Source organism: Podospora pseudopauciseta (genome assembly GCF_035222475.1).
Source record: "Podospora pseudopauciseta strain CBS 411.78 chromosome 5 map unlocalized CBS411.78m_5.2, whole genome shotgun sequence".
NCBI classification, from domain to species: domain Eukaryota; kingdom Fungi; phylum Ascomycota; class Sordariomycetes; order Sordariales; family Podosporaceae; genus Podospora; species Podospora pseudopauciseta.
In genome coordinates this window covers 850,435-875,156 of record NW_026946666.1, presented here as the reverse complement: position 1 = coordinate 875,156, position 24,722 = coordinate 850,435, and the positions used below count along the sequence as shown (strand labels likewise).

General features: G+C 51.3%; 7 protein-coding genes and 1 non-coding gene across 8 annotated transcripts; 2 read left to right on the top strand and 6 right to left on the bottom strand.

Annotated features, from left to right (window-relative positions):
• Positions 1–575: 575 nt before the first annotated feature.
• On the bottom strand, positions 576–3,203 carry QC763_500610 (uncharacterized protein). Its single transcript, XM_062912664.1, has 2 exons — positions 2,208–3,203; positions 576–2,148 (listed from the first exon to the last, which is right to left on the bottom strand). Exons 1-2 carry the CDS (start codon positions 2,762–2,764, stop codon positions 777–779), a joined length of 1,929 nt encoding a protein of 642 aa, XP_062764001.1. The 5' UTR covers positions 2,765–3,203; the 3' UTR covers positions 576–776.
• A 784-nt stretch (positions 3,204–3,987) lies between these two features.
• On the top strand, positions 3,988–5,652 carry QC763_500620 (uncharacterized protein; the record flags this gene model as incomplete). Its single annotated transcript, XM_062912665.1, has 1 exon — positions 3,988–5,652. The coding sequence occupies one exon, from the start codon at positions 3,988–3,990 to the stop codon at positions 5,650–5,652; it is 1,665 nt and encodes a 554-aa protein (XP_062764000.1).
• Positions 5,653–7,039: 1,387 nt separating this feature from the next.
• On the top strand, positions 7,040–8,160 carry QC763_0081710 (uncharacterized protein; the record flags this gene model as incomplete). Its single annotated transcript, XM_062906114.1, has 2 exons — positions 7,040–7,168; positions 7,192–8,160. 2 exons carry the CDS (start codon positions 7,040–7,042, stop codon positions 7,486–7,488), a joined length of 426 nt encoding a protein of 141 aa, XP_062763999.1. The 3' UTR covers positions 7,489–8,160.
• Positions 8,161–8,351: 191 nt separating this feature from the next.
• On the bottom strand, positions 8,352–13,123 carry QC763_500630 (uncharacterized protein; the record flags this gene model as incomplete). Its single annotated transcript, XM_062912666.1, has 7 exons — positions 8,352–9,086; positions 9,148–10,848; positions 10,905–11,338; positions 11,404–11,661; positions 11,732–12,419; positions 12,477–12,851; positions 12,910–13,123. The coding sequence occupies 6 exons, from the start codon at positions 13,121–13,123 to the stop codon at positions 9,488–9,490; spliced, it is 3,330 nt and encodes a 1,109-aa protein (XP_062763998.1). The 3' UTR covers positions 8,352–9,086; positions 9,148–9,487.
• A 675-nt stretch (positions 13,124–13,798) lies between these two features.
• Positions 13,799–17,165, bottom strand: QC763_500650 (uncharacterized protein; the record flags this gene model as incomplete). The annotated part of the gene is made up of 11 exons (XM_062912667.1): positions 16,781–17,165; positions 16,191–16,720; positions 16,021–16,137; positions 15,888–15,960; positions 15,683–15,833; positions 15,604–15,634; positions 15,347–15,546; positions 14,450–15,281; positions 14,210–14,395; positions 13,891–14,146; positions 13,799–13,831 (listed from the first exon to the last, which is right to left on the bottom strand). Exons 1-11 carry the CDS (start codon positions 17,021–17,023, stop codon positions 13,799–13,801), a joined length of 2,652 nt encoding a protein of 883 aa, XP_062763997.1. The 5' UTR covers positions 17,024–17,165.
• An 886-nt stretch (positions 17,166–18,051) lies between these two features.
• APL2 (beta-adaptin) lies at positions 18,052–21,011 on the bottom strand. The gene is made up of 4 exons (XM_062912668.1): positions 20,395–21,011; positions 19,696–20,333; positions 18,893–19,638; positions 18,052–18,832 (listed from the first exon to the last, which is right to left on the bottom strand). The coding sequence occupies exons 1-4, from the start codon at positions 20,628–20,630 to the stop codon at positions 18,215–18,217; spliced, it is 2,238 nt and encodes a 745-aa protein (XP_062763996.1). The 5' UTR covers positions 20,631–21,011; the 3' UTR covers positions 18,052–18,214.
• A 755-nt stretch (positions 21,012–21,766) lies between these two features.
• QC763_0081670 lies at positions 21,767–21,858 on the bottom strand. Its single transcript has one exon. It is a non-coding gene; the product is annotated as a tRNA-Ser (tRNA).
• Positions 21,859–22,032: 174 nt separating this feature from the next.
• On the bottom strand, positions 22,033–24,026 carry QC763_500670 (uncharacterized protein). Its single transcript, XM_062912669.1, has 2 exons — positions 23,457–24,026; positions 22,033–23,390 (listed from the first exon to the last, which is right to left on the bottom strand). The coding sequence occupies exons 1-2, from the start codon at positions 23,658–23,660 to the stop codon at positions 22,197–22,199; spliced, it is 1,398 nt and encodes a 465-aa protein (XP_062763995.1). The 5' UTR covers positions 23,661–24,026; the 3' UTR covers positions 22,033–22,196.
• Positions 24,027–24,722: the final 696 nt, after the last annotated feature.

Here is a 24,722-nt window from a genome sequence, read left to right as displayed (position 1 = left end):
CCGACCCGTATCATCTGGTTCCGAACTTGCCCCTAGCAGTATAGTGCCCAACCCCAGATTTTGACTCTGTGGAAGCGAACGAATTGACAGCTCAACAAACCCCCTAAATGTAACCGTGGCCTACAGATCGACGTATCACCGACCAAGACTCGCTACACCACACCCCAGCCGCAGACTTGGCAAACCCTGCCAGAAGACAACCTAATAAGAATTCAGTTGGAGGCTCTAGCTGCCGTATCATTCCCCCGTTTTTTTTCCCTTTCGGGGTAAGGCAACGGCGGGACCGCGGGCCTGAAAATCGCTTCAGGTTTCCGCTTTGGATAGTCGATGATGGGAATATGGTTTGGTCGGGCTTTCCGGTGGCGTTCGGTAAGAGAATGGCTTGAGGTTGTGTTCCCTTGGTTGAGCGATTATGGTCTCGGCGAAAAGAAAGCAAGCATCATTGCTGTCTTTTCAACGTCGGCGACCGGTCAGAATATCGGCGTCCTACATCTCGGCATGCTGATAGCGTCAGGCTCAAGACGCATGCATCAAGCAGGAGACAGCTTCTTCATCTCAGATTCAGCCCGTTCTGGTAAATGGAAACGACACATATCAATTGCCTCTATTCCTCGCGTACAGATAACCTAACGTCTTGTAGGAACCACAGCGCTTAACTCTGCATCCAGTTTCCAAGCCCATGCCTCACCAGCATCCACCTTTTCTCAAAATATTCATCCCCCATCAAGTCCAAACACCCTCCCACCTCCTCGACAGTGCCCACCTCCAACCCCAGATCAAACCCTACACAACGGCCCATTATTCGTCGTCAACCCATCCCCCGTCTCCACCCTCCACCCCTCACTCCCAACCCCCTTATGAATCCAAAACAACCCCCAAGGATCCCTCTCCCTCTTCACCTTCAACAACCGCCCATAATTCTCCCCCCCAAAGAAACTCTCCTGCCAGTCTGGCTCCAACCTCCCAGCTTCATTATAATACGCCCCGCTCCCCGGAGTCACACGTCGAATCTCATCAGTTGCATCCTCCAGCCTAGCCAGCTCTGCCTTAAAATAGCTCGCTGCTTCACCGGGTGTGGACTCCAACACCCAGAGCGATGACACGTCGAGCAGAGAGAATACCGTCAGGTGGATGACCATACTTCTCATGTGGGGGCTCACACCACTCGCTGCGTAGGGTCCTGTCACCAGATCGAGCTTTGGACCGTAGGCTCGGGTGCGGATGTTGAAGCCCTTTTCCACTGCTCTTTTGATTGCGCTGGAAGTCTGAGATATACTGGTTGAGTTGGCCCAGTTATTTCGGGGAAGAAGGCGTGAAGAGAAAGTACCGCTTCCCGGCGCGGTGTTTGTCCCATTCCCAGGTTCAGCATAGGTGACCACCGTGGCGACAGGAGTGGTGATGTTGATGCCGGCTTCATCACGGAACGACTGAAACAGGGGGTTGACGAACTCCTGAGTCTTGCTTGCGGAGAACCCGGGCATAAGGAATATTCCCGCAAAGGAGAAACTTGTGTTGCCGTGGTAGGTGACGTCTCCGTGGCCGAAGCCGCCGGCGTCGACGACCTTTTTCGCAAAGGCCAGGTAGATCTCTACCCCTTTCCAAAAGTCTTGGGTATTGGTGATATTGGCGGTTGGGTTCTGTAACGTCGTGGGGGCAATTGGACCTGTAGTGAAGCCGTAGGTAGCGGTGCCGAGGGTGATCAGTCCCTTGGAGGCTTTGACAACGATCGAGGTGACGACGCCGTAGGTGCCTCCACCTCCGCCACGCAGGGCAAAAAAGAGGTCTTTGTTAGTGTCCTTGTTTGCCGTCGTGAATCTGCCATCGGCAGTGACAAGGTTGATACTCAGGACTTGATCGGCTCCAAGGCCCCAGAGAGAAGCCAGATTGGAGTGGCCGCCTCCTTGGAACCAGCCGCCAGCGATGCCAACCGTCTCGGTGGGGAGCTTGGGCACGGCGATGGTGAAGTTCTGCGCGATCATGGCATTGTTTGCCTCCCAGGTCTCGGTTCCAGCACCGAGCCTGACTGCTGAGCCCTTGTACTGACTGGCCTTGTGGCTTTGGAGGTATTCGATGCCCTTTAGGTAATGTGTCCACACGCTTAGTGATCCGTAACCGTTTGAACGACCCAAGAAGTCATGGCCCGTGTTCCTGAAGGAGCCGTTAGTTTGCTTTCTTTTTTTTTGCGCTGTTTCGTTGTGATGGCTTACTTGATGATTAACCTGATATTATTGTTCCGAGCAAAGTTGACAGCTATCTGCACATCCCTCACGGACGTGGCATTAACCACATACTCCGGAAACCCTCCCTGTGTGCAGCTTCTCAGAGGCCCACTGACGTTGGCAGATAACAGACATGTATTCCCCTGAGTCCAGGGGCTGAGCACACTGAGGGGATCGTCAAGCCAGAATCTGGTGCGCCTGGCCGCGCCGCCGACGAGGAACTCACAACCAGCCGCATTGTAATTTGGCCCTGGATAACAGACAATGGGTGCTGGAGATGGCTTCAGGAGCCTGCCACCGAGCGTTGTATTCAATTTTGACCATTCGCTCAGGGTAGGCCAAGCCGCATCTTGGGGTCCAATCTTGCATGTCGGTCGGTTGTGGTTGAGGGGCACTGAGGAGGGATCTCCAAAGGCGATATTCTGGTGCTTTGTCGTCTCTCGCTTGGACAATTGCTTGGTCTCGAATGGAAAGTTGGGTTCATCCTTTTTCGCTGACGCGGAGACCAACAGGACGCCGACAACCAGAGCTCGGAAAAGGCGCATTTTGGGAGGTGATAGCTGCCAGGGTCTCGCTCGCCTCTCAGCATGCGGGTATCCATCATGGTGGGTATGAGCGTCGCCTCTTATGCTCGCTATGGGGTTGTCCGTCCCGCTGGATCAAGGTCCGAGACTGTGAAGGGATCCTTGGCAGACCGACCCGTTGGGTTGCATTGCTGCAGGAAAGGATTCAACCAGCAGCCCGGCTGCAAGGTTGGAGATACTATTGGATCCGAAGGACCTATCGATGCTGTTCCCGACGGTGTTTTGTGCCAGTTCCATAGACCAGGTCAGTGGACGTAAGCTTGTGTAACGGCGGATCGCAGACTGTTGGGAGCTTGCGTAACCAACCTCCAAGGTCGTGTAACAATGGAGGGTTGTGGTAGAGTATCTTCACGCTGGTCCGATGTCCTCAAATCTCTGGCATGGAGATGTCTCACTTGGAGCAAGGTGCCCCGCAGTCGACACCTACCCGACTTCCATTGGCACTCTGCCCTCCATGGTCCCCATGGCCATCACGTCAACAAAGATTCATAAGCCCTAGTTACACAGTGCTCTGTAGTATTGGATATCATGTCCCAGATCTGCAAGTTTCTGCTCGATGATAAACTGCATCATCTTGGCAATATTCGTATGTTGTTGGTCTCAACTTCGACCCTGTGTCACCCCACGGGCTTCCTCTGGCCCAACATCGTCTAATTGTTTAGTTTCAGGCTTAGTCCATTGCACTTCGGATAGTCGGCATGAGAATAACCCGACGACATCGGACCGAGAAAAGGACAACGCCTTGATTAGGCCTGTGTGGTCTTTGTTTAACAAATTTCGTGATGGTCGGGGTTGGAATAACAGACGACATACTCCGCATCCGGACTCGCTACTCCAGACACCCACCTCGCTAAGAAGCGTGAGGCTTCGAATCCTCCCAGCGTGGAATGCTAAGACCCCACATCACGATGATTGAACTGGAGCACTTTGTCCGTCCAGGTGGAGGGTTTCGAGCTGGATTCCCAATGCGGTCGATTCGCTACGAGGTTGATATCATCAGCAATAACCAACAGAAGAACGCTTTGTCAGTCAGTGGGGTAAGGCCCATGGAAGTCTTTCAGATCAATACCATGTTAAATCAAGGATGGCGCTTTGCCAGGAGGCCCAGCTCCTGGGGGGGGCATCGATCAGACAAACACAAATTCTAGTTGATGGCCTACAGAACAATCTCGAGATTCCCAACAATGCGAGCACTAGCCCTTTTGATCATTTGTCTGGTGGCGGTGGGACTTGCCCACAATTCCACATCTGATGAACATACCGAAGGGCAAAAGTACCATGGAGAAAGCCTGGCCTGGACACCATGCCCCGTCAGTCCTACTTTAGATGGGGACCACCAACTCGAATGCAGCAATCTGCTGGTTCCCATGGATCAGTTCAACGCAAGCAATAATGGCTTCAACAACGAGAAGCATTTCAACATCTCCCTCATTCGACTAAGAGGCAAAAATGCCACAGCCAACGGCAATATCAACATCCTTCTCAACCCCGGCGGGCCAGGAGGCAGCGGTATGAGTTTAATGTACCGTTGGGGTGTGGATATCAGCCAAGTCGTGGGCGAGAACTTCAACTTGCTTAGCTTTGATCCACGGGGTGTCAACGCATCTACGCCATATGTCAAGTGCTATCCGACCCCTAGCAACAAAACGCAGGCTTCACAGAACTCTTGGACTGGAACAGACCCCTACAACCTGACCGAGTCCAGTGGCAATTGGTGGGCTTCAAGTATCATCTACAGCCAGGCTTGCAAACAGACCATGGGCGAACACGGAGAGTACATTAACACACCTCAAACCGCAGCAGATATGAATAGCATTTTGGATGCTGTCGGTCAGGAGGATTTGTACTACTGGGGCTTCAGCTACGGCACCATACTGGGTCAAACCTACGCCACGATGTATCCAGAACGGGCAAGAAGGGTCATCATCGATGGCGTGGCCAATGAGTTTGACTGGTTTACAAACTGGTCCGACAGAGAATCCAATGACGACACGGATAAGGTGTTTGAAGGCTTCGTGGATGAGTGCATCAAGGCAGGCAATCAGACCTGTCCACTGGCTCAGCTGGCAGAAACAAAAGAAGAGCTAACCGAGAAGCTGATCTCTACTATTTGGGCCCTGAGGGAGGAGCCAGCCCCCGTCTACGTTAATAACACTGTTAGCGGTCTTGTCGGCTTCTCAGACGTGTGGAACAACGCCGTCTTCAACGCTTTGTACAACCCCTTGCGCTGGGCTCCCCTGGCCACGGCCCTGACTCCACTTGTACAAACTGGAAACGCGACTACCTTTTTCCTTCACTACATGTTGCCGTCAACCGCACAGTCATACAATGACTACGATGAAGGAGACGCCAATGACTATATCCGGTACAACGACGGTGTCTCCGGACCTGCACTGTCACCTGCGACTCCAGAGGAGCTGATTCCCGCCGTTCTCGAGGCGAGCAACAACACGATTTTCGGAAGTCAACAGTGGCCTGGCTACTTCAACAGACGGTCATGGGCAGTTCGCAAGACAACTGACTTTGTTCCTGAGCGAGGAGTCAGAACAGCTCATCCGTTGTTGATTCTGTCGACAACGTATGACCCTGTTTGTCCGCTTATTTCGGCGCGTTCGGCAAATGATGCTTTTGTTGGGTCAAGGCTGGTAGAGGTTCAGGGGTATGGTCATTGCTCATTGGCGGTTCCTTCTAATTGTGTCAATGACATTGTTAGACAGTACTTTGTGGAGGGGGTTCTTCCGGAGAGTAATGTTGTTTGTGGACCAAAGCTGCCTTTGCCGTATTTCCCGGCAGAAAACTCCACCACTGGGGCGACATCTCCAGTACACACGACAGGGCAGGCTTCCTGATGCGGCTAGGCCGGAATGGAAGAGGCCCTGTAAGCTAATGATTGATATCGACTGGGAAATAAAGCATCAGAATGATAGGGGAACGGATTCAATCAGTCGGGTCTGGCTCATACCCACGTGGGAAGCCACCACCTCGTATCGGGATTATCAAGCCTATCAATCCTCCCTCCTAACTCTCAATCTACACAGGGACCTATCTCCCCATCAAATTGAGTGGAGTGAGGGATGGGTGAATGTGGCTGTTCCGATAATTGGTGCACGAAAGCGATCTAGTTAGAGATATTCGGAAGAATAGAGAAATTGAGTCATCTTACAGCTTTAGTCATCTCAGTGGACACGCCGTACTAATCGTGGCAGTGGTGGATGATATTTGCCTTACCCTATCAATGACAGCAAATGATACGAAACTCACGATGGATCTGAAAGTCATCCCCAGCCGTCACTCTTGCATACATGATCGTCCACAAAGCGTCTGGGTTCATGTTTTTCCGTGGGTACTTGGTACATAGGAAGCTAATGTTGTCGGACATCGTGGTACTTGTACCATCCCAATATACCTTTTGACGTTGCGGCCATCGACCCTAACTTGAGAAATGGCAGCGTTCTCTCTTGACTCTATCAAAAATGAATGACGATCTAAAAAGGTGTCATTGCTAATGCTTTTGTGCCTCGACTGCGTCACCATGGCACCAGGTTTAAACACCATTTTCCAACGGGAGTCCTTTTGTTGTCAGAGTGGCCTCAACTTGCTTTGATAGGTAGGGGGCCTAGTTTTATCTCGTAGTCGTTAGAGTGACCTGCAAATCGGAACGGAACTTCTGACAGGACGATAGGCAGTTACTGTGGGGTTGAACCTAGAGTTGGCTCGAGACCTACAGGCGCCAACCTTGTGGGGGCTGGGGAATGGTATAATAGCAGTCACAGTACCTGGCCGGGGGTGGTGCTCTGTCCCGTGCCTCTTATTCACTTGCTCCCTATGAGGCGGTTCAATGGACCGCTAGCTCTTTTCTTCACCAAGCTGCCAGCCCTTTTCCTCACCAGACCACAACGCTCACCCCCAGCCTTCTCTTCACCCGGTCACCGTGTCATCATCTACCTCTGCCGATAGACCATTGCAAATTTCTCTCGCCTGAGTTCCTGAGAGATCGTAAAAAATCTTGTCTGAGCCCGGCTATTCAAGAATCTCCAGACACCCTACCTTTGCACATCCGCAATAACCCACCCGCCCGAAGTGGCGTTGAGAATGTTGGCAAGCCTGCTTGGCCGTAGTACACGTGGGCTGGAGGAAAGTACCGAAGTCACTTTTCACCTTTTCTCAACATTCCCGACTGAAGTTCCAGACCAGATCTGGGACCATTTTATGGAGACCTAGGAGGACAATGCTGCGATGGTGTGGAAGCTCGTTTGGGCCGTCGACGGCGTCAAGCAGAAAGAGCACGGAAGCCAACATCATCTGTCCATCAGACCATTTATCAAGTTCGAGGAGCCCGAAAATGAATCCTTCACTCTTCTTGAGGTTACCTGCTGCCTCCCCTCAAGGTCAACCACGAGGCTCGCGCGGCCGCCCTTCGCGACAACCGATATGCCATTGTTCCTGTTCTGGGAAAGAAAATTCGAGCGATTGTGAAACAATCGCTGGATTTCTTTAACCCCGACGAAGCCAGCTTGTTCCGTCTTGTGCAAGGTTGGGGGTCTGCTCAGGGCCCCGTCAATTCGATTACACTTGCAGATGATATGAGCTTCGTTCGGAACGGTATCATGAGACAAAGTAGCTTTGAGACTAAGATCACGAAGGGAGAAAACTACACTCTTTCGCCAGTCATTTCCACCTTTTAATGGAAGAATAGATGGCCAGAGTATCACCGCTGGCCACGCGCACAGAGTTTGTTATATTCCCTCGAGACGATCTCGCGAGCCTATCTTCGGAGCGCCCAAGATATATACATCGAGAAGGAAGACTACTCCTCAGACTCTTCACCCATCTACGGCACACACAACCTTCAAATGCTCTACAAGGTTTATGCCTTGATGTACTCCTCGACCAGGGCCGTCGGGGAGGTAGTCCACTTCATGCGACGGGGACCGCGCGCACACGGCGGAGCAATCATCGCCTCTAACAACTACTACTGTCGTAACCCAGCAGCCTGGCGTATGGTCCACAATCTCGCTATTTCACACAGAGCCGGGATGCAGTCATGACAGGTTGGCCAGTTCACCCACTCTGGTGTTTACATGCCAACTGCCGGCCCAAGGGTTCACCTAGTTTCCCCTTGGTCGATACCCACCGCCGATCATGGTTACACCGGGCTTTCAAGCACTGGACATGACCTCATACTCGTTTCGCCCTCCATGCCTGGAGGATGAGCCCTCCAACGAGCTCGCTCTCGCAATCACCCACTCCCGCCAGGTTCGTCCCGTCCATCTCTCGCGATCCCCTGGCCGCTCTGAACGAAGCAGACAGCATCGCCAGCGTGCCGACCACCCTTCCCCTGAGACAAACTCCCCAAGGCCGCCTCCTCAAGATTGTGGTCAAAAAGGATGGGAAAGGCTCTGTTACTCGCCCACGCTGCCCCTGTCAAGAAGGTAGAGCTCAGAAAGGCGATCAAGTCTGGCTGGGGGCGATAGACCTAGGCCTGATGCTGTGCCTCTGGATGGGGAGGAGAAGATACGGTACCGGGATGATCTTCACCGAGAGGGATCCGGGATTTGATCAGGAACCTGTTGAGCTGATGGAGGAGGGAATCAAGAAGATGACAGCTCGCTGATGGTAGTGGGGCTTGGAGATAATGGAACAGGCCTTGGGTGGTGTATGATGTCCTTGTAATAATAGTTTAGGTTTTCACAGCTCTGGTGTCTTTTTTCCAACCTGTCCACTATCCATATACCTAGGTTTCTGATCTCTATCTTCATCCTAGCTTAAGATAAAAGCCACGGCCACAAACGACGCTGCTCTCAGCATCAGCAGCGCTTGCTCGTGGACCTACACCAGGGGTGCGCACCATCAACATCGCCTGCTCGTGCCACGTCCAACAAGCCAAAACGATACAAGTATCGCGTGTTCGCGGCAAAGAAAGGTATGAAATGAACTCGATATTCCGGTCTGCAATTTCTTGGGTGAATAACGATTGTTGCAAATATAAGCGTAGCTAGAAGGGGAACTGACGATCCGGTAGGTATGGACCGTGTAGTTATCAATGGACTTGTGTTCGAGGACGTTAAGATCAGTGTCCCTGTTTGGTTGGAGTCTCGTGGTGGCGAGAGTGTCCTGCCACACGCCCGAGCGAGATATTAGGGCAGCTTATGACAAGCTATAGATAGGCTTTTGAGGCCATCCACGAGATTGCGAATGACCAATACATCTACGGGTTAATCTCCAAGGTGAGAGTCTTGATGGTGTTGTTCTGATGCTTCCACTACGTGTGGAGGCAGCTGATCTAGTGTTCATGTCACGGGTCAGCATAGTGTATTCCTTCTTTGTGAAAGGGATATACATACGACATTAGTGACTTTGCGGTTGCTACTTTGCCACAAAGGTGTTCGACGATGAGATTGGTGGGTACGGGACCAGAGCTAGATAGCCTCTCTTCCTTTGGTCGTGTTGTTGAAAATGGTAATCGTCGTTACTCTACGTTATTTTACGATAAACATCGTCAGATCGATCGCGGGAAGTGGCTAGGCAACCAGGGTGGCTGTCATAACACAGAAATTGGTGCATTTGACTTCAACTGAGTATGAGAGATCAAGTACACTGATCGGCTCATCATGATCTGAATCAATCCCCCAATGACTCCTGCCACCTCCTGCTTACGGAAATTACTCAACGGGCCAAGTACAATCACACACTCTTCGAAAACGTCGACATCATTTCCTTCCAAGACATAGAAAAGTACTTTTCAATCTTCTTCATCCCAGCAATCTCCCCAGATTCGACATCCTCCACTTCATCCCTCTGTAGAAGAGCCCCGTGCTCCAGCAGTAACTTGAAGATGGGCCCACATCCGCTCTTGATCGCGAGAAATAGCATCGTCGGACGTTCGCGTCTTTTCTTCTCGCCAACATTGAGCCATTTCCCGTTGACGTTGGCACCCATATCGACGCAAAACTCGGCGTAATGGGCTGAGGATCGCTGAATAGCGACCTGTAGCCCATATTGCAGCACCAGACTTGGGAGCTTTAGAACTTTCATCCTCCCTAGCATGTCTCGTGTCTTAGGATTGTCTGTGGACATTAGTTCCATGTGGCCTCTTGTCTTGAACACATCAATAAACGTCTCTCGACGAACATCGGGACGGGCTCCAGCCCTTACTAGGGCTTTCATAGCTCGGCCGTTGGCGTGGGCAAAGGCCAACTCAAAGAGTGACACAGTGGTGAAACAAAGCCACTTTTCGCTGTCATCCTCAGAATCCGAGCCAGCTTCACGGATCTCCACTTCTTCCGAGGCTTCGCCAAAGGCAGGATAGTGTTGAAGAATAACGCCCAAAGCATCATTGTTCCCTGATCTGATAGCATGTGCCAAAAGCTCGACCTTGGAATAAACCTTGTGTTTAGCAAGTTTGGCAGCCGCAATGACGCATTCCATCATTTCTGTAGTTCCTGCTCTTGCTGATATCCTCAGTGCATCATCCATCACAAAGGGCTTTTGATACCCCTCATGGTGTCCCCTGGTATATTCATCGCAGTGAACACCTTTCTCGAAATTTCTGGAACAGCAGACGCGTAGGAAACCCGATTCCTTGGATAGAATGCGTGTCATGATCCCGACTTGGTTCAGACTGATAGTATCTTCCATGATGGCCACAATGTTACTTTCACTGAGGTGGTGGGCTGTGAAGTTTTTCCAAGGCACAGCATCGTTGACAACGTGGTTGTGGGTGACGTCCGCATGGCGGACAAGGTCGTTTGCGGTCCGGAATCCCAGTTGGGAGAACAAACAATCGGAATGAGAGCACTTGTATGGGCGTTCATGTGTCTTGTGGTGCTCAGAACGTGCGGAATCAGTTTCGAATCCGTCAATGTATCGGGGACAAGATATTCGGGGGCACCTAAATAGAGCATGCCCGTACAGTCTTTTGATCTTTGTACAATTGCAAGAAAGGTTGCATGGTGAGGTGGTACAAAGAGAGCTTTCGAGGAGATCCCGAAACCGCATGATGCCTTGGGAAATGTAGGTTGGATCCATGTCATACCATAAACATCCTATCAAAAGATTAGAACATGGACCGCAACCCCATGGGTTTACTCCTTTGACTTACCACCGTCGGCTTCGATGAGGTCAAGTTTCGACCTGTTCAAAAAAGTCTCGGACTGCCCGAGGCGTTTGACAAGCTCTGGGTCTCTTCGAAGTGCTCGGTACTTGTGTTTGAATATCCTGGAGACTTGAGTGGAGTCATGTACATCTGGCTTCCCTCGCTTCTCATAAAGCCGTCGTATTGCCTGGACGAGCTGTTCATCGTGGCGGGACTGAGCACAAGCGCCGACATGGCTTAGCCATTCCGAAGCAGCATAGTCGAGCAAGACAAAGTCGCCAGACAGGACCTTTGAGGTTTCGTCGCATATGGCAGCCGAGTCTCCATGTTGCATGATGCGGTCCAAAGGTTGGAAGGCCAAGTAGGTCAGACAAGCTAGGGAAATATGAAGATTCGACTCCTCCTTGTCAAGAAATTTTCCGTCGCCGTTGAAAAGATACCTGGAAGAAGTGGATGGCTCCTGTTAGGTCTCAGCAAGCCTCGGCATCGTTGGTGCAGAACTCACTCCTTAGCAGTGAAGTGGACAAAACTGACATAGTCCCCAACCACCTCGATGATCGGCCCGCAGGTCTCTACAATATCCCGAAACGCTTTACGCCCTTTCGTAAATCCTGATGATCCGGACTCGATCACCAAAGCCTGGATGACCTCCTCGTAGCGGAGTGGGCGTGTAGCCGAGCCAATCCATTCCAGAATTTTCCTTGCAGCAGCTTTGTCCTTGGGCACTGGGTTTGATTCAATTCGTTCGATAACTCGGCCGTATCTGTACGTGGTTAGCTGCGGGTCTGATATGAAAAGGGGTGAAAAGGATTGAAGATTTGAGGTGCCCTTACGCTTGCCCAATACCCTCCGGCAAGGTATCAAGTTCCCGTCTGATATCATCTTCATTGTCCAGACTATGTAGCAGTCTTGCCATCAGCTTCGCATATAGTATCATCCCATCGCTTTTCTCTTTCAATAGTTGAAAAGCTCGGCCAACTCGGTCACAAGTTGCCTCGTCAGCATCCCATTTCCGGAATTTTGACAAGAGATCGTCCCTTTCCATGTCTATTAACTCATGAATATCGCCTTCGTTGTGATCCTCGACGTGAAGCTCTGCGCTACTGCGCATCAACTCTTTGCTGATCGCTGAATCCATCCGACTGCTAACAAAAAGCTTGACATTCGGCCCAGACTTCGTAACTCGAAGAAGAGACCGCACGAGGTATGATTTATCTGATTCGGCGGCTTCGTCAACGCCATCAATGACAATGATCGTTGGGCCTGACGTTTGCAAAAGCTTGCCTAGCAAATCCCCCACGAAGTCTGGATTCGAGATAAGCTTTCGGTAGTTGGTGAGGTAAATGTCATGTAGCAATGGGCGCAACATCGATTGTTCCTCAAGAAGTTGAAAGACTAAGCTCTGAAAGATCTTGACGGGTTTCGATTTGCGCTCATCACGGTATGACAAGAACGCAAACAGGAGTGTCTGCCCTTGGCTTTGGAGATACCGGATTGTCTTGGCAGTCAATACAGTTTTCCCTGGGCGTTGATTATTAGCTTTTTCCAAACAAAGCATCCAAGAAAGGTCTGGTTTACCAGCACCAGGTATGCCCTGAAGCCAAAGGCAAAGCCGGGTTTTGTTGTTGACATCGGCCCACTTTTTGAAATCCCCATTCTCGAACAACCACGTGCCTGATTTCGCTGGACCACTGCCGGCAAAATGCTGAAGCTCTTCATCGTATAAGGAGGGCGAGAGCTCGCCTCTCAGCAAGCGGTAATTTTGGAGATCTTGAAATTCATGCTGCTTTTCATACTCCTTATAGGCGCGTTCTCTGTCAGCGATGTCTTGAGTAATGTTGGCAATTGTGACCTTTTCCAGCATTAGAGCCCTGTGGGTTGTCATTCGCTGCATTATGATAGTGATCTTGTCGATGACCTTGGGCCAGAAGGATTCGAATAGGAGTTCCCAGGCTGTGGAGCGCTGTTAGAGATAATCTTTGCAAGACATTCAGAGAGTTGGGAAGCTTACCGCTGCCGCCGAAGAACTTCAGAAGTGTTACATGCACATCTAGAATGTCCTGATAGAATAGACACAAGATTTTTCTGACCTGTGCGTCTTGTTCGAAGAGCTTTGCGTAACGATCAAACTCGGGGAGATTCTCGCCAATAACACCGAGAACCTCCACCACCTTGTCGAATGCCTTGGCCAACCGGCTCGTGAGCTGAACCACTTTGAGTATCATGTCAGGTTATCATGTGGCTAAGACCTTCGTACCTGGAGGACCAGCTTGATTGGTCCCTATTAACAAGGTCAGTTGCATTTACACAAGAAAGGGCGCATACAGATTGCAGCATCTGCTTACCCATATTAAAGCCAAGATTTCTGGTTGGACTTGTACAAAGACCTCGATAACAGCTTGGTACTGGCTAAGACAGTCCAGGTAGGGCTTGATACGAGCCAACGCGCGAAGCTTGAGTGTTTTGCCTTGTTTCTGTTGAATGGCGTCGGCAGCATTGTACACCTGCTGAGCTGAAGTGTACTGAGCGAGATCGAACTTGTCGAGGTTCTTGATATTGCGCGCGAAGTCGGTCCTAGCGGCTTGAAAGGCATCCAACATCCACTGGTCGGGCTGGGACGTTGCCATGGCGATTTGTGTTGTACATCATGATAGCTGGACGAGAAAGTAGTCCGCAGGAAGAGTGCTGTGTTCTTGGCACAGGGTGACTGCGAGGCAGCAGTCCGAGCTGAGGCCGCCCGAGAGGAGTGAGGGGTTCCAGCTCCTGTCTTCAATGATTGGCTGCCACAGCTTGCTGCCACCGATGCCAGCTGTGGTCAGGTGTGTATTTAAGAGCGCCGATTTGATGTGCAAGGTGATGAAAGTTCGGTGAGAATCACACGGTCTTCTTTTCCCAACCTTTCAGCTGTCCGTAAGAACTTCCTGCATAAACTCCTATCAGGGGAAATGTTAGAGCAAGCAAAGTCGAGATTGATGCCAAAGTCACAACCAACCTTCAGAGGTGTAAGGGAAGTTTCGTCGACCAGGCTGCCTGTTCCATCCATGGACATGCTGATAAGGACATTCTTGGATTCGCGAATACGGCGAACGTACTGCTCAACAGAACCCCTCGTATCCACAACATAGTAGAAGCAAGTTACTTCCCGAGCCTGCCCAAGTCTGTGAATGCGGTCTACTGCTTGCCTCTCCACCATTGGATTCCATTGTGGCTCGAGAATGTGCACCTGGCTAGCAGCAGTGAGGTTCAACCTGTTGGGAGAGACACGTGGTTAGAACTCCGAGGATGGGAAAGCAGGAAACTGTCAAACTCACCCAACACCTGCACTTCCCAACGTCGCTAGGAGCACGGTACAAGATGGAGTATCACGGAAGTCTTTAAGAGCCTTTCTTCGCTGTTGCTCTGACCTGGTCCCATCGATTCTGGCAAACGCAATGCCCCTTTCTTGCAACGCTAACTCGACCAGGTCCAGCATCTTGGCCCAGCATGAAAACACTACGCTGTGAAAATGTCAGACTTGCCGCAAAAGGTCTCGGGGTTGTAACGGTACCTACCTCTTGCGCACATCCTCACTGCCCGTAGTGATATTTGCTTTATCAAGGTCGAGTTGCACAAGCAAGGCTCGAACCTTTGACGAAGGGCGATAGGACTTCGCTAGTTCTCTTCCAGATGGCTTGGACTTGACCTTACCCATTGCTGAGTCATTGCAAATTGGACAGGTAGGGTCGCAATCGTCATCATCTTGTCGATTCAAAGGGAGACATGCAGTACAGACTGGATGTCCACAACCTAAGAAGCGCTCCGATGTTTCCATTCCCTGGCCAACAATGTCCCCGCAAACTTCACATCTCTTGGTATCGAAAATAGAGGGGGGAAGACCTGAGATGTCAGCAGTCTTCAGCCGGTTTAGGATCTCGGAAGGTAACAGGTCCGCCCCGTGGTTGGATACTTGGCGTAGTCTAAGAATGACTTGCAAGATGCCTCTACCTGTTCCAGTTGCCTTGAATGTGGTGGCTGAGGATTTCTTGACAAGGTTGTAGAGGGCGGTCTCTTCCTCATCGAGCTCAACAAGCCGAACGACGTCGTGCCGTTTGGGCAAGTGGAGATCAAGGGAGTCCATGTCCTTGATCCTGCGTAGGGAGACCGCCTGAAACAAACGGCTGAGTCTCTCATACCCTTCAACATCCCGATTCTCCATGAGATCCGTGATTGCGGTACGAAACTTGGTAGGCTCTCCGTAGGGGTGAGCTCTGAGAAATCCTAGGAGCGAACATAGATCCTCCACTCGGTTTTGTATCGGGGTACCTGTGAGACACCAGCGGTGCTTCGCGCGAAGATAACACACAGCCTCGTGTACCTTTGAGTTTGGGTTGCGAATAACGTGTGCTGTAGTTATGCTTGTTAGTGGTTGAAAGTTTGGTAGCAAGCAACTCCAGGGGCGGGCCAGTTACCCTCATCGAGGACGATCCTTTTCCATACTAGATCATGAAGAGGGCTTTTCTCCACACCAGAAGACCGGTTGGACCGGATATCGGCTTTCAGAGTGTCATACGTGGTCAGAATAATGTCGTAAGTTGGCAGGCTCGAGTGGTGTTTTGATCTCGATGAGCCGTGGTATATTTGGTATGTCACACTACGATGGCGAAGGTGCCTTTTGGTGTAGTTGTTAGTAAGCCCCGTCCAGAAAATACGGGAAAGGCATGCTTACATTTTTATCTGCTCTTCCCAGTTCGACAAAGCTAGTTTGTATCAGCGAGTGGTTCTGACCCCTGTGAGGGCGCACTTACTTGAAAGGGGTGCAACCACCAAAGTGCCTGGTTGTGCTGAGGGTTGGCCCTTGTTGGCTTTTGGTCGTGGTGAACGTTCAGGGTCAGGGTCACTTGCAATAGACCCAGCAATGAGAGCGAGTGTCGTCAAAGTCTTCCCAAGGCCCATATCCTTGAGAAGTCATCTGTTAGAGCACAAATTCAGATATATGACGTTGTAACTCACATCAGCCAGAATTCCCCCAAGGCATACCGGGGGGTCGGACCGCAGCGTACTTGTAGTGACCGTATCCTGGTATCTGAATCACAGGTCAGCCAGAGGTCAAGTCAAACAGACCACCACGAACCCTGCGACTCACATTGGTACACCTTCAGTGCCAAGCATGCAGGTCGCGGCCCAAAGTGAGGGAAACTGTGGGTTAGACAGATTCCCGGCCTCTTTTTCAACCATCATAGCCAATGCCTTCTTCTGGTGGCTGGCAAACAGTTAGTCACAGCATTCGAAGACAAATGCCACAAGGTGGCTCACGGTTTCAACTCGGTCTTGATACAATTGCTGACCTGCACCTCGGAGAAGATTGTTGGTCCAGCTGCTTGGTCCAAAACTGTAGCAATTTCAGATTTCTCAGTCAATGTCAGCTGCTTGCTGAGGTGAACTTGTTGGTTCAAGGTCTCAATAGCTTCCTGAAAAGTGAGGCCTGGTCTGGTGAGATAATGAGGATTGAAGTAACTCGTCCCTTGGTAATCTTCCGTGCTCGGGTGTTGTAGGAAAAGGCTGCTAGATGCCAGCGTATTCCCAATATCTTGAGCTTCCTCTATATCGCCGAAGAGCAAGAATTTGAGTTTCTTGGAACGTCGATTCATAGATGCTTCAAACTGAAGACCACATATTCTTTCGAGGACCTGCACACATTCAGCTGCCTCCGAGTCGAGAAGACCGCAATACTCGCCTGACGCCTCTGAATAAATAGTGTAGGTGTTGCCGAAGCCCGTGAAGCTCACTCCAAATTCCCTCTGCTCGGTACTTAGACGATGTAGGTGTGGTTGCTCTAATACTAGCTATTGCCAGGAGAAAGAATCAGTATAACCTTCAAGAACGCGTCAAAGTCCAGGGCTGACCATGCCAAGGCAGGTTGCCAGGACTGAAGGTTCCCCTTCAGCCGGCACATCCTGCATCTCACAGTCGTTGTCATAAACACGGTCCTTTTCTCCAGAGCTATCCGAGTCTGACCCGGAAAGCACCCGTCGTCGAACCAAAGGTAAACCCTGGTCATTCTGATCTGGCGCGTCGTCACTGCCTGGCCCCGATGATGAGTATGGTCGTTTACGGCTTCTCCATTCAGTCGACTGGGCACTCTCCATGGCAACAATGATGGGAAATGGTATCCTGTTCCTGGCCGTGATTTTTTGCTCTCTTCTAAGTTGTTGATTTTAAAATTGCCAAATGGGCAAGATCATATACTGGAGTGGCAAGGTAGGCAACAATTAGGCTGTCAGCGGGGCGGATTCAAGACGCTGCCAAAGCGAGCTCAGCTCCTTCCACTCAACCAACCCCAACTCACAAACCTGCATCGCATGATTGGCCGACATAACGACACCTTCGATCTCAATCACGTGGGTCAACTTGCCGCTCCGAGACAAATATTTGCTCGGGGAAGGGCATCGATCTTGATCTCTCATACTCTTGCAACGTTTCTTACACCACACCTCACCCTGTGACCCTTGATCGTTGGTGCTCAAGTTCAAGTCACAATCCAACTACCCTTCCCTTAGACACGAAAGTTAACCATTCACAAATCCCCTCAAACCAAACACACCCCCACAACAGCTTACAACCAACAATACGCCTGCCCGCGCTGCTATTGCTCACAGCAACGCCTGCTCACAGCCTTGGCTCCATTAAGCGTACCGCTCTGAGAATAGCCATGCCAGGGCGCGCGTGAGGCATGGCTTCCTGGAAGCAAATTCGTCACGCGCAGATTTGGTCAGAGGATAGAGTGACGGGAGACAAGAGGCAATGTCCTCTTAGCGCGGGATGAAACGCGCATTGCTGTAGGGGTTGTACCCTTCCGTCATTGTCAGAGGGAGAGAGAACGGCCCTGGGCCTGCAATTGGGTAAGAGAAGCGAGAAAGGGAGTGCGAGCAGCCAGCCTCGCTCGCGAGCCAAAAGCTCAAGCGCTTCGAAACGAATGCTTGCAGTCAGCGTCGCGACTCTTGACACCGCGTTCCACTTGAGCATCGGTTGGCGTTGTAGTCGATTCCCGATGCCTGATGTCCAATTCCAGGGTTCAAGGGTCCAGTCAACATCCTGCATGCTCCAGGGAATGTTGTGAGACACAGGGGGTGAGCTGACAAGGGCCCGAAATGTAGAGCACTGTTGTCCAAAATTATACATCAGTGATCACTTCACCATGTTCACATCGAATGCCACACAAAACATTCACACAGAAACTGGTTCATCTATTCATTTTCCACCACTCTCAAACCCAAAATATTACCCGTTCAAACGTCTACAATAAACTCGCTTCTCAATTTCCCCCCAACTCCAAGCCCTTAAAACAAGCCTAGCAAATCATCATTTCCACTCGTAGCCTTCTGTTCCACCGGCTTATGACCCAACTGCTGCCCGGGTGGTGGCGGGGCACTATTCCCACTAAGATCCATACCCGCAAAGCCACTCATCAGATCATTCATCCCCCCACCCATACCAGGCGCAGCCCCAGGAGCCGGCGAAGTCGTCGTGGGCGGTGGCGCATCAAACAAGCCCATGATGTCAGCCATACCACCGCTGGGCGGAGGCGCACTAGGACCACCGGGTGACATGGGACTAGCCACCCGATCCGGAGTGGATTCCGCAGCCGGGGCGGCGCCATCAAAGTCAATGTCAAGAAGGTTCTCAATATTGTTTTGAGAGCCGCCTGCCGTGCCATTAGATGCCGCGGCGGCAACAGAGGCAGCGATGGGGTTCTCTGCCAGGTTTTGCCGTTGCTCTTGGATGGCAGCGCGCTGGATGGCCTCGGCACCATAACGCCCCTTGCCAACGAACGACTCGGGTGGCTTGTGGTACACAGAGGCGAGGGTCGAAAGCTCGCTGAGGAGCTGCTCGAGAAGAACTGGTGGCAAGCTGGTCACAGTCGTGGTGATTGCTGGTTTTTGCGAGAGAATGATGTTCTAGATTTTCGTTAGAACCGCATCCTAAAAAGGGGTAGGGTGGATGTAAACAAAACAAACCTTGGCAACATCGAGATCACCCGAAAGAAGACGCCAGTAGATATAAGCGCGGTCCCGAATATCAGGGTTGTCGCTATCCCCTGTTGCCACCTGCAGCACCTTTTGCACCAGGCCCTGGTTGTTACTGGGCTTCTTGAGGAACAACTTCACCACAGCTGTGAGAATCTGCAACTGTGTCTGTGTAAACTCCTCCTCAAAGACGTCAACGAATCCTGATAGAATTTCGTCCGCATTGTTGATCTTTTCCGCATACTCTCCAACAATCCAGATCAAGGATCCGCGTGCTGTTGGCTCATCCAGCTCATCGATGTACTTGCAAAGAGTTGGAATGACACCCTCGTATCCTGGATATTTCCGGAGAATGTCCTTGATGACAACAATAACCTCTTGGACCACGTAATTGACCTTTGTCGAGATCAGGTCCTGAAGGGCCGCAACGCACTTCTCGCTGGCCGCCTCAATCTTGATGGCGACCTGACCAATGGCCTTGACTGCCCTCTTCACAAAGTCCATGTCCACTTCCAAGGCGTATTCCTTCAGTTCCGAAAGGAGCTGCTCATAGTTCTTCTCGTTCGCAATCCTGACCATGATTTCGAGTTTTTGGAGCTTGACATAGGGGGGGTCGTTGTATTTGCAGAAGAATACCCTCAATTCCTTGCTGAGAATGTCGGGCTTTGCTTGTAAAAGAAGGTCGATATTTCGCAGGGCAACATACTGAACCTCCGGGGCGGAGGAAACGAGTGTAACTGAGGGTTATTCATGTCAGTAAACGAAGACCTACACAGCAGCCGCGGAGCACAAACCTAAAGGAGGAGCCATTTTCTTGAGATATTGTCTGACCAACTCTGGACTGAGCATCCTCATGTGGATGAAAACAACCTTGACGGCAGCCAAGACAACGCTGGGGTTGACGTGTTGGAACTGGGGGGTGACCCTTTCACAGATGTGCTCTGACTCCTTAACATCGGATGCAGGATAATCGGCCAAGGTCGTCAGAATTGTAACTCTGCCCCATTCCGTGCACTCGTTCAACGCCATGAGAAGTTTTTTCAAGGTGGCAGGTGTGATGATGAGGGCCCTCGTTTCAGGGGCTGTCTCGCTGATCTCGGAAAGTGCCTGGACCGAGTTGGCAACCACCATGGGGTTGGGGTCTCCAATCAACTCCTGCAGAGTCTCGAGAAATCCGTTCTCTATGCACATGGTTGGGTTCAAATCGAAAAGCTTGGCAACGCAAATGGCAGCGGTCTTGCGAACGTAGGGCGATTCGTCTCTAAGGGTCTTGCGCAACGGTTCCTCCATGTAGTCCACCATCTTATCAACGCGAACGCAGCCCATTGTTCGGATAGCGAGGGCCCGGATTAGGGGGTTCGGGTCTTCGGAGTCTTGTACGAATGTGTTGACGGCGAGAATGCACAGGTCCGGGTGGGACTTGGCGTAGTTCCTAACTCCTTATCAGTCCAAGCCCTTCATTGTTTGTAGCCCCAGACACCAAAGAGACTCACATCAGGTATAAGTACACCAGCTTCTTCTGGTCCAGATCCGATGTTGCGATATTCTTGAGGACATCGGGGAACAGAGCAGACACATCCTTGCCAAGCGTCATGGCCATGATGGTCTTCTGGATTGCCTCCTTGCGCTCGTGAGCATACTGGGAAACCAGCCCAGCGCGCAACTCGAACGTCTCGCCCTTCCGCGGGGGCGCGAGGGCCCCGCGTATCCGGTTCACGGCATTCGACATGTCTGGACTGTATGATGGGACAGGCGCCGTCAGGGGCGAGGGGCGTTCGTGGAGTAAGGTACGGGATAGTAGGCGATGAGAGGCGGTCAATCGTTGAGGGGTGACAAAGGACAGATTTGTCCGTTCAGTAGGTGTGGAGGCTTAACATGCGCCGACAGTGCGTAGATGGCGGCCCGCGATTCTCGGTGGTTGAGGAGGGAGAAGCAGGCAGCGTGCCAGGATGTCTTGTCGTGGGCGGCAATGGGTGTGGATTGCGATATGCAGTGGACAGGGTGCTCGTCAGCGTCTCCCAAGTTCTGGCCCTGTCCCGCTGCGCTGTTCGAGGCTGGAGTTGTGGCTTAGCAAGGCCTCTAGCTCTTAGTTTCAGGAAATCAGGCAGCTCCAGCCACAGAGGGTGGGGTGTCTTGCACTCAATGTGGGGTCAAGAGCTCCCCTGTCAATTGACAATTGGCTGCTGACGGCTCAGTAGTAACTCATCAACGACTACATCCAGGGCAACATCAACCAAACTATCTTGTCAATTTTTCACCAAGTCAACTGCTGTCTTGTAGCATATCATCTGTTGTTGCTCCAAATGGTATGGCGAAGTTTTACTCTTGTCTCAGTCAACCCCTTCTAACCCGGTCACAGGCAAACTTTCCCAATCTTCGACGGCTCTTCATCGAAGCCAGGACTGAGAACGAGGAGCGAGATGTCTCCCGTCGAGCAGTGCGTCCTCTTCTTTTCCTTGCAGATTCGTAATTCTCAGCTAAACTTTTACCCAGTTCTACAACGCAGTCATATACCTTGGTTCTGTTGCCGTACTTAGCTTGATCGCCCAAAGAATAAACGATTCATGAAAGACCCCACATTCCCATTCTCCATGCGATGAGCCAGTGTCAAAAGTTCCCAGACTGCCATGTAACTCACACCTTGAGAGCATGTACAAGACTGTATTCACTACTCGATCTCCCCATTTGTTTCTCATAGTTATAATATGCTCAACCTGGACTTTGAGACATCCAGACATCATTGCGTCGGCCGGAAAGCTAAAAATAGATCGTCCCTTGTGGATACGTACCATAACCAACGCCAGTTGTCATAATGAACTGTGGAGTTGATGAAGAGTTGAAGAGGAGAACAGGGCAAAAAGAAGACGTCGCCTGCAGGATTCGAACCTACGCTTCCGAAGAAACGGCCTATGCTGAGAGATAGCAGGGCCGCGCGTTAACCACTCCGCCAAAGCGACTTTGAGTTGTTTGATGCTGTTATCGGGAGGAATTAGAGGTCATGATGTAATGTACCGCTCCGCCCAGTTGAAGGTTGACAGAAGTCTCGCGGTGCTATTATCGCCAAAGGCTGCAAATTGATCGACGAAGATAGCCGTCAGAAGCTTCTTAGATGAGCAAATAACAATACAAATATTCCGAAAGTGTATACACATTAGTTCCGTCCCATGCTGCAAGGGTATCTTACAAATGCAAAAGTTAAGAGCAAACAGCCGACAGTCAAACACAAGACACGCCCACAAGCATCAAATTGCCAATCAGAAACCGCCCACAACATCAAGCCGAAGCCGCCTGCCACTTAGTCCGAGTCACTCTCCTCGTCGGATACAGCCCTTCGTTTGGTGGCCCCCTTTCCCTTGCCTTTCTTTGGCTTCTCCTCCTCCTCACTGTCCTCGCTTGTGCCATTGTCATCGCTGGACTCACTGGACTCGGCAGCATCGCTGACCTCCTCGTCGCTCTCCTCACCATCTTCATCTTCCTGATCATCCTTCTCAGCCTCATCATCGCCACTGATGCTAGGCTCCCTGAAGCTCTTGACAGGAGCGCCTCGCCTCGAACGCCGGCCGCCATCAGCAACACCAAAGGTCTGGTCCCACTGCTTAACAGCGTCCAGGTCAGCCATCAACTCCCGCTGCATCTTAATCTCCTTAGCTCTGGCCTCTGAAAAGCGACCAGTCATTCCGATTTCAGCAAGCATCTCCTTGAGACGGTTGATCTTGGCCTTGGGTGTCGTCTGTCCGCCTTTCTTGAACTCAAACGCCCAGACTTTACGGACGCCGCACTTTAAAAGTTGACCCTGCAGTTGCTTGATCGTAGCTTCATCCGGTGAGGCCTCGGTAGCGGCCGCCTTGGTCTTACGCGCTGCTGGGGCTTTCGGTGCTGCGGAGCCCTTTCCCTTGCGCTTGATTGGAGGTTCATCATCGATAACAGATGAGAGGGAACTAGAGGACTCATTGCCATCCTCTTTTGCGACAACCACAGGTTTAGGCTTCTCGGCTGCCTTGGGCTTGGCTTGTGCTTTTTGTTTCTTTTTCGGCGGTTCGTCGATCACGTCGGACAATTCGTCGTCGCTGTCTGGAATCTTGTCGGCGCTCTCCGGCACACTCTTAATTTCAGAGAGCTCACTCGAATCGTCCTTCGCTGTGACTGTCGCATCGCCTTTTGCAGGCACCTCTTCCCTGTCTTTCTGAGCTTTCTTCTTGGCAGGTTCTGGTTCCTTAGCGCTTGCGTCGCTGGCTTCATCATCGTCGTCCGAAACTACCCTCCTCTTCTTGGACGGCTTCGCGAGCTTCCGTTTCTTGGCTGGCTGTTCCGAGGCTTCACTGGCATCGTCGACGTCGCCGGACTCAGAAGGCACGTCTGCCTCTGGGGCGGGGGAGGGGCTTTTCTTTGCTCGCTTGGCGGGGGCACCGTTTTTTGGCTGCTGCTTCGCCCTGCGCTTCGGGGGCTGAGGGGAGGGTTCAGGTTCGGATTCGGCATTCTCAAGCGCTTCCTAAAAATCGCAGATGCAAGGTCAGTAATGCCCTCATCATTGTCTGCTGGGATTTAAGAAAGTTACCAAAGCGGCGCGAATGATTTCTTTGCTCCTGGCCTTCCACTGGCCCTCTTTCAAGAAGCCCTCGTCCAGACCAAGTTTCTCCTCGACCAGTTCGCGGGCGTAATTGACGGAGAGCTTGTCGCGGTCAGGACCATTGTAGATTTGGTCGACCACACTGGTCAGCTCGGCGGCAATTGTCTTGTCTGCCACCTTCTTTGGCGCCATGTTGTCGACTGAATGATTTGCGCAAGTGAAAAATGATGAGTGATGAGAGGTTCTGATAAACGCGTCGGATTGACGCGACTGCGATGGGGCTTTGGAAGGTGGAGACAAAGGTCAAGGATTAAAGCGCCACTTTTGGCCCCGGATCCATGCAGCTTGGCCCAGACCCGCATTGCGCCTTACCCTTTCAGGCACAACATCGACACATCGACGACATCATTCACTAGGATAGCTCACAACAAGGCCATGGTTTCAGGATTTTACTGGTGGTATATCTCTTCCCTATTCGCATCTATACCTGAGTATCATGCCTCACTCTGCCTTGTCCTCTCCCTGTCTTGGTTGTATTCTGTACAAAAGTAGAAACCCTCCCCATGCCCTCAAACAACTGCTGTCTTATGCCGGACGTCTGAGAATTTAAGCCTTCCTGTCTTGAGTCTTGTTGTGCAGAATATGGATCAAATGTTCGACGTTGACTACCTTGTCGCAAATTCGGTGAGCAACCTCCAGCATTTCCTTTTTGCGTCGAAGCTCTCTCTTCCTCCTCCAACCGCTTCCTAGCTTCTTCGGCGGTTTTGCGGTACCTCTCGCTTGCGCCATCAAGGATATTAAACTGTACTTCGACGGAAGTGTATGTTGCATGCCGTGATGGACTCTAATTTCTTACTGCGTTCTCTTGATCCGCTGCTCATCGATGCCCACACCCGGCCTTCTGATGCAGAATCCCTCGAGAACCTGCACCTGACATCGCTCTTTGTCGTTCTCGACTTCGATAATGGCGTTGTCCATTTGTTCGAACTCATGGTCTAGAAAGACGAGCATGAGCTCCAAAGACTCTGAGTCGAGCGTTGACATCTTATTCTCGAGGATAAGGTCGAAGATCTCGCGAATTATTTGATGGTGATCCTTTCAAGATAAATGAGCGAATACTGACCTCTTCTGCGGAGGTACACCACCGGCATTTACCATTTTGGATAGGCCACAGGTGAGTCGAGATTGAAATGGGTGATACTGAAATCTCGAGGTAATCAAAGGTGATTATGGTACAAAAGGTAGGTAGGAAGG

Bases quoted from the DNA above. Each gene is read 5' to 3' on its own strand.
- QC763_500610 (XM_062912664.1), bottom strand. From the start codon at position 2,764: ATGCGCCTTTTCCGAGCTCTGGTTGTCGGCGTCCTGTTGGTCTCCGCG. The intron at 2,149-2,207 runs GTAAGCCATCAC...CGGCTCCTTCAG, and splicing joins AATATCAGGTTAATCATCAA to GAACACGGGCCATGACTTCT.
- APL2 (XM_062912668.1), bottom strand. From the start codon at position 20,630: ATGTCGAATGCCGTGAACCGGATACGCGGGGCCCTCGCGCCCCCGCGG. The intron at 20,334-20,394 runs GTGAGTCTCTTT...ATAAGGAGTTAG, and splicing joins CTGGTGTACTTATACCTGAT to GAACTACGCCAAGTCCCACC. The intron at 19,639-19,695 runs GTTTGTGCTCCG...AATAACCCTCAG, and splicing joins GAAAATGGCTCCTCCTTTAG to TTACACTCGTTTCCTCCGCC.
- QC763_500670 (XM_062912669.1), bottom strand. From the start codon at position 23,660: ATGGCGCCAAAGAAGGTGGCAGACAAGACAATTGCCGCCGAGCTGACC. The intron at 23,391-23,456 runs GTAACTTTCTTA...TGCGATTTTTAG, and splicing joins AAATCATTCGCGCCGCTTTG to GAAGCGCTTGAGAATGCCGA.